The 12,427-nt window shown below is 37.9% G+C and overlaps 1 protein-coding gene across 1 annotated transcript in view; it reads left to right on the plus strand.

The window, feature by feature from the left end:
• The window catches only part of LOC110448719 (DNA-directed RNA polymerase I subunit RPA1-like), a 53,842-nt gene that overhangs the window by 28,882 nt on the left and 12,533 nt on the right, over positions 1–12,427 (plus strand). The window contains exons 10-21 of the mRNA XM_021495105.1: positions 555–638; positions 1,317–1,455; positions 2,514–2,628; positions 3,508–3,616; positions 4,520–4,603; positions 4,803–4,964; positions 6,201–6,320; positions 7,346–7,557; positions 7,965–8,049; positions 9,793–9,993; positions 10,661–10,789; positions 11,540–11,707. Of these exons, the coding sequence (XP_021350780.1) occupies positions 555–638; positions 1,317–1,455; positions 2,514–2,628; positions 3,508–3,616; positions 4,520–4,603; positions 4,803–4,964; positions 6,201–6,320; positions 7,346–7,557; positions 7,965–8,049; positions 9,793–9,993; positions 10,661–10,789; positions 11,540–11,707 (1,608 nt within the window). The remainder of the gene's footprint in view (positions 1–554; positions 639–1,316; positions 1,456–2,513; positions 2,629–3,507; positions 3,617–4,519; positions 4,604–4,802; positions 4,965–6,200; positions 6,321–7,345; positions 7,558–7,964; positions 8,050–9,792; positions 9,994–10,660; positions 10,790–11,539; positions 11,708–12,427) is intronic.

The raw sequence follows: 12,427 nt of genomic DNA on the forward strand, positions 1-12,427 counted from the left end.
TTGGGCCTCTTGTTGTACTTGAGGCACAATCTGAAACACAATTGGGTCTTTTTGGTACACACCAAGGTCAAGGTCACCATTAAACATTAATGTGATGTCTGTCATTACAGTACATGTGTTACAAGCAACAAATAATTACAAAGCTGAAAATGCTCAAAAAAAATCAAGTCATAATTTACCTGCAAATGATTTAATGTTTTAAATTATTTATATTGTTGTTCATGTGTTTAGAAATGGTTATATATCTAAGATGTCTCCTTAAAAGTTGTAGCCAAAGATCTCATTATAGGACAAACTAACAAATGGTTGTTACCTGAGAAATGTCTTTTTATAGGTCAGAACTCAGCAATGGGAAATCATTAAAATATCAGAGATGAGATTTTATAGATTAAAGTGAAGGGTTATACAGAAGATGTCCTTTTGTAGGCCGAAGTGATAAAACTCAATTTGTATGTTTTTTTCAAACCTGTAAGTATTGTAATTTATTGAAAGTAAATGTATTGTTATGCTAATGTTTGACAATACCAGTACAGATATTGCATCAAAATACACAGGTGTATCGTCACTTAAAGAACGGGGATGTTATGCTGCTGAACCGACAACCCACGCTTCACCGACCCAGTATTCAGGCTCACAAGGTAACACCCCTCGAATCACTGAAGCTTCACTGTACAGAAGGATCCTATTCTTATTTACTGATTATCATTTTTTTTCAAATTTTAACTTTGCTGTATGATCACAATGTCCAGGCCACTCCTTTCACCTATATAATCACCCACATGTCTAAGCCATGTTTGGCACTACCAAGGTTTTGATTAGCAATGAGTGATTGAAATGTAGCAAAATAAGAAAATCCATAAAGGATATTCTATTGATTTCAGAAATTAAAAATGATGGGAGATGAGTGATTGAAATGTAGCAAAATAAGAAAATCTATAAAGGATATTCTATTGATTTCCAAAATTAAAAATGATGGGAGAAAATTAAATCTACCAAAATAGGGAATGATTATTATTTTACGAAATTTTGTGTAGGTGTATTTCAAAATTGGAAAAGAAAAGACAATCAGATCATCCTATATGTTTGCTAGATACACTTGGTAACCCCCTATCCCTCAGCAGGGAACATCCCTGTCCTCAGAACTACCAACTAAATAAACACACATTGTATGTGATATAATTTGTTCATTTAGATGTAAACTAAAATGTCTGGACATTATAAAACTATTAAATATAGCTTCAGTTTATAGAGGTTGTCAGCTTCTCACCTGATATTTGTTTTCATCTACCAGGATTTTTGTTTTGTTTTCTTTGAAGGCGCGAGTCTTACCTGGAGAGAAAACCCTGCGACTCCACTACGCCAACTGTAAGGCCTATAATGCTGACTTTGATGGCGATGAAATGAATGCACATTTTCCACAGAATGAACTGGCAAGAGCGGAGGCCTATACTATAGGTTGGCATCAGTCTTTATCAATTTCTACGACATTTTTATGTTGTCATCAGACTCTCGCACATCTTTGACCAAGTGTTAACAAAGCGAAGCTGAATTGAGTTATTTCGGTACATATATAACAACTATATGTACATACGTTTGCAGCGTAGCCGAAATCGACATCGATTTTATGGACAACTCGTACACATTTTACACCTTTATGTGCATACGCTTCATTGGTCATTTGTCTGATGAAGGTGACAGTGTACATATCGTACTAGTCATCGAAACGTCACATAGAAAATGTTATTGGTTGTGTAAAAAAAAAGTTCTGATAACCCATAGTTTACCAACCTGAAGAAAATGTTTAGAAATATCAGTCTTTATCATTTTCTACAACTTTTTTTATGTCGTTTGAATTATTGATCGTCAGTCAGATTGCCATCAGTCTTAATTATTTTCCATAACTTTTTTATGTTGATTGCGTATGATATATTTGACATCATTACAGACTTTTGTGAAGGTGAAAATGATGCGATACGAAACTAAAAAGACAGAACTGTGTTAATGCTGACAAGAGAAATGATGTGTTATCTGTATTGTAAATTATATCTATAAGTAGCTATCAATGATTATTACAGCCAGCACAGATTTTCAGTACCTGGTCCTGTATTGTAAATTATATCTATAAGTAGCTATCAATGATTATTACAGCCAGCACAGATTTTCAGTACCTGGTCCTGTATTGTAAATTATATCTATAAGTAGCTATCAATGATTATTACAGCCAGCACAGATTTTCAGTACCTGGTCCTGTATTGTAAATTATATCTATAAGTAGCTATCAATGATTATTACAGCCAGCACAGATTTTCAGTACCTGGTCCTGTATTGTAAATTATATCTATAAGTAGCTATCAATGATTATTACAGCCAGCACAGATTTTCAGTACCTGGTCCTGTATTGTAAATTATATCTATAAGTAGCTATCACTGATTATTACAGCCAGCACAGATTTTCAGTACCTGGTCCTGTATTGTAAATTATATCTATAAGTAGCTATCAATGTTTATTACAGCCAGCACAGATTTCCAGTACCTGGTCCCTAAAGATGGCACACCCTTGGCTGGGCTTATACAGGACCACATGGTGTCCGGGGTCAACCTCACTCTCCGGGGACGCTTCTTCACCAGGTAACGTGCCATCATCAGTAAACTTTACATACTGGGATAGTTATAACTGCATGAACCACCCTCAGCAACATTGTATACCAGACACTAATACAACCATCCACTGGTACATACTGGGATAGTTATATTTGCATGAACCACCCTCAGCTACATTGTATACCAGACACTAATATAACCATCCACTGGCACATACTGGGATAGTTATAACTGCATGAACACCCCTCAGCTGCATTGTATACCAGACACTAATATAACCATTCACTGGTACATACTGGGATAGTTATAATTGCATGAACCCCCCTCAGCTACATTGTATACCAGACACTAATATAACCATCCACTGGTACATACTGGGATAGTTATAATTGCATGAACAACCCTCAGCTACATTGTATACCAGAAACTTTTTCATACATCAGTCCCGAACTTAATCCAGCCAGCCAGTATTGTAATTGATGTTTATACAATAACTCTTATACATGTATACTGTATACCAGGATATTTTCGCCGCAGCATAACTTTTCGCCTTCGCAATGAGGGCAAAGTTACCACGACACTGAAAATTAGTACACTACATGCTATGCGTAGGAAACCATGTTTAGGGCGACATTAACACCGAGTGAAAATGGATTATACCAGTGAAGGACAATAATTTGACTTGAGGAAAGTTTCCTGGTATATACCATACTTTGAACAAACTATAGCGATATGATTTATTTTAAAGTTAAGTTGGGAATGATTCATAAATATCTATGTCCATTGCTACGTATATTATGGTTACTCCTTCACTTCTGACTGACAGATGGGTTAAATTCTTCTACATATCCTGTAATCAATTATTGTCAAATATGTTCATGTACCCCCGTAATTGCTTTCTGACAGACAAGAGTACTGCCAGCTCGTGTTCTCGGCCTTAGTGGACAAGAAAGGCCCAGTGAAGGTGCTACCCCCCTCAATCATCAAACCCTACAAACTCTGGTCAGGAAAACAGGTAGGTCAATCATCAAACCCTACAAACTCTGGTCAGAAAAACAGGTAGGGATGTAACAGGAAACAAAAAGGATGTAACAGAAATAGTGCCAGCTAGATAAATATGAGTGCTCATTGAAAGTGGGAGTACAGCCATCAATTCTGTGGTCTGTCAAACAATAGTCAGGAGTGACATTTCGAATTCGGAAAATCAATAAATATGAACTATGTCACGAAGTACACAAGATTGGTGGACAGTGTCGTGGTAACTTTCCACCAATCTTGTGTACTTCGTGATGTCACGTTACTATTGTAGTGTGATGACATGTAATTGTGACGTCACGACGTTGTTCTTTTGAATAAACCTGAAGAGCCCTGTGAAGGGTGAAAGCAGCTAGTTTTTTAGTCTGTCGTTCAATTTATTTTTTCTATATTTACTTCCTTCACATGGACATTTAATCACTTTTTATTATATATATATATATAATGATAGAAAGGAATTTGAATAAACCTGAAGAGCCCTGTGAAGGGTGAAAGCAGCTAGTTTTTAGTCGGTCGTTTATCTTATTTTTTCTATATATATATATAGAGAGAGAGAGAGAGTGACACTGACACAGTGTTTACAACATGTCTTAGCCAAAAAAGACTAAATTTCAGACATAACAAGTTTACTTTAGTTAATATCCTTCTTGAATAATGACAGTTAATCAGTAAACTTGTAGTCAGGAAAATAGGTAGTGTTTATGTCTCAGTCGGTCAGTAGAATTGTGGTCAGGAAAATAGGTACTGTTTATGTCTCAGTCGGTCAGTAGAATTGTGGTCAGGAAAACATATAATCTTTATGATGCAGCTGGACAGTATTTCTGAAATTCACAATAACATGTTGCGAAGAATTTTTACTGACCAAACCTTAATATTCTTACAGGTTCTTTCCACGATTATTTTGAACTCAATACCAGCTGGTAAGGAACCTCTCAACTTAACTGGGAAATCCAAGATTACGGAGAAGGTTAGTGTATGATCTATTCATTGATTTTAAAATGATAAGTAAATGATCCTGTTTGACATCCATTTTATCTCTTTTAGGTCGTTATAAAAAACATGATCACTTCTGAATAACAAAATTCATTGAAATTGTTTGGTCGTGTCATGAAGATAAAACCTGTTCAATAGTTTAATATTGTGGCATTGCATTCTGGACAACACAGAGTTGGGTGACCTCTGACCCTATGGCGGATCTACCAAAGGAGGTCATGGAGGAGATGGGGGAGAGTTGGGTGATAATTCGTGGTGGAGAGCTCCTTTGTGGTGTACTGGACAAGGGTCATTACGGGCCCACCTGTTATGGACTTATACACTGCTCTTATGAGGTAAATATAGTCACTTGTGTACAGAGAGACTATTCTGGGACACAGTATATAGAGGGAGGGGGGGGGGGGGGGGGGGAGTCTAGGGATGTACTGACGTTACTGCCAGTAAAGAGGATACTCTCATTGTCTAGATTGGAACATGAGTAATATAATATTGGGAATTATAATTGGATAATATGCTTTGGAAATTGTTCTCTGAGAAAATTTATGTCATATTTAGTATGTGTGGAATTGAGCTTTCATTATCTGCTCACCTGCCCAGAGGGCAGCTTTTCCTTTAAAACGCTACTTTTCCTGAACCGCCCAGTAGATTTGGACTAAATTTGGTCTGGAGCATCCTTAGACCAAGGGGATACAATTTTGTATAAAACGGTGGGTGTGGCCTCCCTTGGGGCAGAGAGGTGGGGCTGAATAGAGGAAATATAGGTAAATCTTTAAAATCCTTCTCCTACCAAAAGGATTAAGGGATTTCATCCCAATTTGGTCTGGAGTATAGTTGTTCAAGGGGACTCATTGTTGTATAAACGGTGGGTGTGCCCCCCTGGGAACATAGAGGTGGGGCCCAATAAGAAAAATAGAGGTAAAACCTTTGAAATGCTTCTTCTACCATAGGAATTAAGGGATTTTATCTCAATTTAACCTGGAGCATCCTTAGGCAAAGGGGACTAAATTTTGTATAAACGATGGGTTAGGACCCCCTGGGGGCTGAGAGTTGCAGGGCCCAATAGGGAAATTAGAGGTTTAAATCTTTAAAATCTTTCCTCTTCTGCACCATTCCTTGGAGGGATTTTATGTAATAAGAATAATTTCCCATTGTTACTTTATTATCCAGGTGAGCGATACAGGCCCTCTGGGCCTATTGTATAAATCTAGCATTGCTGTAATATACATGGCAGCACTGTCATTTACATGTACTCAAACAGGAGCTCTTATTAACAGACTCCTATATATAGCTAGTAATAATCTCCATGTCAATCCATGACATTTATAAAAGTTACAAAATGTAGGCAGTTCAGAGATGAAAATGTTCAGTCTTTTCATAATCTTAGGGTTATGCAAACTTTTAAATTCTCACATTGAAAGTATTTTAAAATATAATTTTTAGGCTTGTTGCCTGCAAGTCCATATTTTTATTTGACAGTTTCATAATGGATTATACTTGTGATCACTGTTCTAATCTGTCTTGGTATGATAAGTTGTCTGACAACTGTTATAATTTCTACACTTACGTTACAGTTGTACGGTGGGGAAATAGCTGGTAGGTTGTTGACCTATTTCGGGCGTTTGTTCACCAACTTCCTGCAGATGATCCGAGGTTTCACACTTGGCGTGGAGGATATCCTGGTCACAACACCGGTAAGTCACTTTTGCACCTTCAGTAAGCTAGGGTGAAGAGATTTGAAACAAATTTGATTGGCAGGCTCACCGGGTAAAGAGGTCACAATGAAAAGGTGAAGGATTTCAACCTTTGATCTAAAGAGCATCAATGAGCCAAAGGGACACAATGTTGTATGAATAAAGGGGGTCAAAAAGGCTCAAATATGGGCCCCTTGGAGCTCAAATATGACTCTCTTAAAGTCCAAAAGAGGAACTAGAGGTTCATCTTTAAAATGTTATTACTTAAGTATGTGATCAGGTATTTAACTAAGTTAGGTTTGAAGCTTCACATTCTCACAGGGACTGGATATTGTGTAAAGTGCTGTTTTCCCCAAGGACACCCTTGGGACAGAGAAGCAGGGCTGTTAGGGGAATAGAGGCTTATATTTTAGGCTTATTGAACTTCATACCCTGCTTTCTGACTAAAGGGGCTTGCTTGGGTTTTTTCTTTTGATGTCCAAGGTAAAAAGTCAAAGTCACTGTTTCTCTAAATTAAGATTTGTTCCTGCACAATAACTCAGGTTCCAGGTGATACATATAACATCCCAACACAAGATACTGATTCCTTACGGAAGGACTTGCCTGATATTTCTTATCACAAAGGGAATTGGTTTCTGCACTAAAATTAAACGTCCTTGGAGCTGATCAAACTCACATTTCAGACACGGCTTCGATTCCTCACCAAAGGGGATTCTGTGGGTTTCTCTTCATGTCCCTAGTTGAATAACGGCCAAGGTCATTGTCACTGTAAGACGGAAAATTGGTTTCTGCACAATATCTAAGATGTCATCATCATCATCATCATCATCATGTCATTGGCAGGTTTTTGGTTCTTTTGCTCATTTACATTGTCACCTTTACACTGTTTAGATCAAAAAGAAATGTTATGTAAATCTAGCAGCATTACAGTATAAAATTAAATTTTCAAAAAGATCTTCCTTGTTTAAACTGTATCAGAGGGGTAAGGCTGTGTGATGTTTAAACACATCCGTGTAACATTACAGGCAGACAAGAAGAGGCAACAAGCTATTGTAGAGTCTACACAATTTGGGGATGACTCGGCGAAAGAGGCTTTGACCTTGGATAGTGAGACTGATGCGAAAGCCATGTTGAAGGCCTTGAAGAAGGCCCACTTCAGTCCAGATGATGTGGAGTTGCAGATGCTGGACCAGAGCACCAAGACCAGGACTGATAATACTCAGAATGCCATCGTAAAGTATGTATAACCATCTAGATACTTACTAGATGTTAACTCTGGTGTGAAGGGGGAGGAACAAAGCACACAAAGCCTATTCAGACTGTCTATATCATTGCTAAATAAGGGTGCTTTTTATCCATTAATACTGAAGGTACATGCGACATGTGTGTGAGGGTGACGATTTGTTTCTAAAATATCAGTTTGAAGTGCGACCCGGGTGCAGGTCGCTAATTTTCCGCATATTATAGAGGGCCGGAGTTCTGACGATAATCGACGACAGACCGATATAAAAAAGTCGATAAAACGTCAGAATAATTCGAACTAATATTTGGTCAGATTATAATGAACAAGTTTTAAATATTTCACAGATTTTTTATAAGCTGTTTATGTGCAACTGATTGTAAGATACATTCTGTCTATTACAGGGCCTGTATGCCAAAAGGATTAGAAAAACTGTTTCCTCAGAATAATCTACAACTGATGGTTCAGTCAGGAGCTAAAGGATCCTCTGTAAGTATAGAATTCTGCCTTAGATACCTCCTGTCTATAACTACCACAGATCTATAACTACCTCCTGTCTATAACTACCACCTGTCTATAACTACCACATATCTCTAACTACCACCTGTCTATATCTACCACATATCAATAACTCCCACCCGTCTCTATCTTCCACATATCTATAACCACCACAGATCTATAACTACCTCCTTTCTATAACTACCACCTCTCTCTATCTACCACCTGTCAATATCTACCAAATATCTATAACTACCGCCTGTCTATAACTACACCTGTTGCTATGTACCCCATATCTATAACTACCTCATATCTATAACTACAACCTGTCTCTATCTACCCCATATCTATAACTACAACCTGTCTCTATCTACCTCATATCTATAACTACTTCCTGTCTATAACTACACCTGTTGCTATGTACCACATATCTAAAACAAACACATTTCTATAACTACCACCTCTCTCTATCTACCACATTTCTATAACTACCACCTGCCTATAACTACCACCTGTCAATATCTACCACCAGTCTGTAGATAACATGTCTATCGGTACCACCTATCTGTGACTAACATCAGTCTCTATCTACCACATGTCTATAACTACCCCATATCTATAACTACCCCCTGTCTATAAATACCACCTGTCAATATCCACCACATGTCTATAACTACCACCTGTTTATATCTGCCACCTGGCTTTTACTACCACATATCTATAGCTCCCTCCTGTCTATAACCACCACATGTCTATAACTACCTCCTTTCTATAACTACCACCTGCCTATAACTACCACCTGTCTCTATCTACCACATATCTATAACTACCACCTGTCTATATCTGCCACCTGTCTTTAACTACCACATATCTATAACTACCACCTGTCTATAACTACCACCTGTTGCTATGTACCACATATCTATAACTACCACCTGTCTATAACTTCCACCTGTCCATAACTACCACCTGTCTATAACTTCTACCTGGTTATTATAACTACCATGTTTATCTCTACTACCTGTCTATATGTAGCACCTGTCAATAGCTACTGTCTCTTAACTACCACCTGTATAGAGCATATACCTGTCTATAACTACCACCTGTCTAGAGCATATACCTGTCTATAATGTTATAACTACCAACATCCAATAGCCACCACCTTTTTATAACTACTACCTGTCTATCTCTTCCACCTGTCTTTAACTACTGCTTGTCTATTACCACCACCTGCCTGTATTAACTACCTGTTTATATCTACCACCTGTCTTTAACTACTGCTTGTCTATTACCACCACCTGACTGTATTTACTACCTGTCTATATCTCCCACCTGTCTTTAGCTAACCTCTGTCTATATCTACCACCAGCCTGTATTTACTACCTGTCTATTACTACCACCTGCCTGTATTTACTGCCTGTCTATTACCACCACCTGACTGTATTTACTACCTGTCTATATCTAACACCTGTCTTTAGCTAACATCTGTCTATATCTCCCCCCTGCCTGTATTTACTCCCTGTCTATTACCCCCACCTGCCTGTATTTACTTCCTGTCTATTACCACCACCTGACTGTATTTACTACCTGTCTATATCTACCACCTGTCTGTAGCTAACATGTCTATATCTACCACCTGTCTGTAACTAACATCTGTCTATATCTACCACCTGTCTGTAGCTAACATCTGTCTGTGATTGGATCCCCTGTAAACCCACACATTTTCTACTACAGGTGAACTGCATGCAGATATCCTGTCTGCTTGGTCAGATAGAGTTAGAAGGACGTCGCCCCAGACCGATGCTGAGTGGGAAAACACTGCCCTCATTCATGGCCTATGACACATCGCCTCGTGCTGGAGGGTTCGTGTCGGGACGTTTTCTCACAGGGATCCGACCTCAGGAGTACTTCTTCCATTGTATGGCTGGACGAGAGGTTTGTCTCCTTTGACTTAGCAGGATATCAGTTATGATCTTAAATAGGATGACAGCTATTCATTTGTGTCCCCAACTTGTTATTAAACTTGACAATAAAGTATCATTGTAATTCAGTTTAATTATTACAGTACTTCAGGCTACATCCTCAGATTGTCATTTATTATTCAATGTCTTATAGCTAAGTAAGAAAACTTAACAATTTCAGGACAAAGATTCTGAAATGTATCATTTTAAAAAATTGAATCCTTGGTTAATCTCATTTTGAACTTACTTCAAGAACAGCAATTAAATAGTATGTCGAGAACCAAAAACTTTCTGGAACATTTGTGGAAACAATTTGTTGACTTGATATGTAACGGCCCCAGTGCAGAGCACCCGCAGCAAAGAGAAAACTTCCTTAAACATTCCAGAATATGTTGGGTCTGTATGTAACCAATTAGCAAGATATTGATGGGATTGGTTTGATTTTGTTTAACAACCTATTAACAGCTAAGGTCATTTAAAGACCTGCCTCCATGTGTGTAGTGTATGTGTGTATATGTGCCAGAGACTGGGTATGTTGGGATTAGAAATGAACTATTGATGTTCAGTTAAAAAAGAAATGGAATGAAGATGTTAGATAAATATTTAGGAACTTGAGGTTGGGCAATCTTCAAATTTTTCAGGGTCTCATCGACACAGCTGTCAAAACAAGTCGCAGTGGATACCTACAGAGATGTCTAATTAAACACCTGGAAGGGGTGTACGTTAACTACGACCTGACAGTCAGAGACAGTGATGGCAGTGTGGTCCAGGTAATTAGATTATAGTCACTAGGACTGCATGTTCGTAAGGTATCGTAGGCTTTATGAAAAAGAAGTAGATATGTCTCACTGTGATTAGTATCAGGTAAAATGGTGCAGTTGGCATGACAATGCATGTAATACCTTGTCAATTTCCCAGGAAAACTCTCGTCATATTTAGGCCAAGATAGTATCATACAGTCTGCGGGACCATTTATTATCTTTTAGTGGTCAGAACCAGGCAGTCGAAACATATGACCTTGACCCACATTCAAGGTCACACAGTCAAATGTAGTAAAGACTGGTACTTAGGCATTCCTTTAATTACACTGTCAAAATTCTATGTTTATCACAATAAAAATAGTGGAAATAGATTCATTTTCCTGTCAGGTCGGATGGAAGCATATGAGTGATGCAGGCCTAGTGGGTCTCATGTATGTTCAATCAACCTAGTGTAACAACTACTTGACCGTGCAGATTATAATTAGTGCTTTTTTTTGGTCCTGTCTAGAGAAAATGGGGGGGGGGGGGTTGGCACAATTTAGAGAAGGGTGCAGACAACTTTGATTTTTTAAATTGATAAAATTTTCAGTCTCATGGTTCTTAAAAAATGTACCTGTAGTTATTTTCTCGGTCATACCAATAATCCTTGGCCACCATGACCTCAGGTATCCTCTGACTTACAGTACTGAATTTCTTCTCAATAACTGTTATTTAGATTTCAATATAAATTTGGTATAAAAGTTGTTGTTTTTTTATTAGTTTTACTATGGCGAGGATGGACTGGACATCTTAAAGACCGGGTTTATTACTCCAAAGATGTATCCTTTCCTCTTGGAGAACCGGTCCATAGTGACCGCAGTGTCGGCACCTAACAATAAGGACCAGACTCAAGTCAGTGATAAAGGGGTACGCAAGTGGACCAAAAAGGTAAGAACTAAGAAGATGGTGTCCTCGGCGACAACAAACAGGGGAGGTAATTCAGGAACCAATCCAGACGTGTTCAATCATGATGACATTAGTGTAAACCTCAAGAAGCCCCAGATTTATTCCCTATGTATTATAAGGGGGGATTCGTGTTACCCATGTCTATCCAATCCCCTCATGTTGCGTCCTCTCCCCTCCCCATTCAGTCTCCTCACTCTAGCAGCTTCATTTGCTTTTGATCAACTTCATACAATGTTAAGTATGAGCAGAAATATGTCAAAATAAAGATATTTTTTGCATGGGAGTGGGTGATATTCATGTTTTAGAGACATTTTCTTGTTTCAGCTTGTGTAATCTTATTGTCTCGGCATCTGAATTACTAAGAGACCTAGGCTGATGTTATGGGGTATAATGTTTTTCAAATAAATGACTGTGATTCTCTTTTCAAGGTCACAGCGTTCAAAACATTAAGAAATGAAAATGAGTTTTTCCATATGTTGATAATGTCAAGTGACATTATTTGGCTTCAATGGGATAAAGGATAGCTGTATCAAGTTGATTCAAATAAATTAAGTTGACTGGATTTCAAGATCATAGAATATGTTAAATACTTAAAACAACTTCTTCGAAAGATCCAGTATGATAGTTGGCTTTATCATTGAAAAAATTGTCAATTCATTTTTATCTTTTTAGGTCACCTGAGCTTTGCTCAAGTGACCTATT

The sequence above is a fragment of the Mizuhopecten yessoensis genome, unplaced genomic scaffold (genome assembly GCF_002113885.1).
Source record: "Mizuhopecten yessoensis strain PY_sf001 unplaced genomic scaffold, ASM211388v2 scaffold431, whole genome shotgun sequence".
Lineage (NCBI taxonomy): Eukaryota > Metazoa > Mollusca > Bivalvia > Pectinida > Pectinidae > Mizuhopecten > Mizuhopecten yessoensis.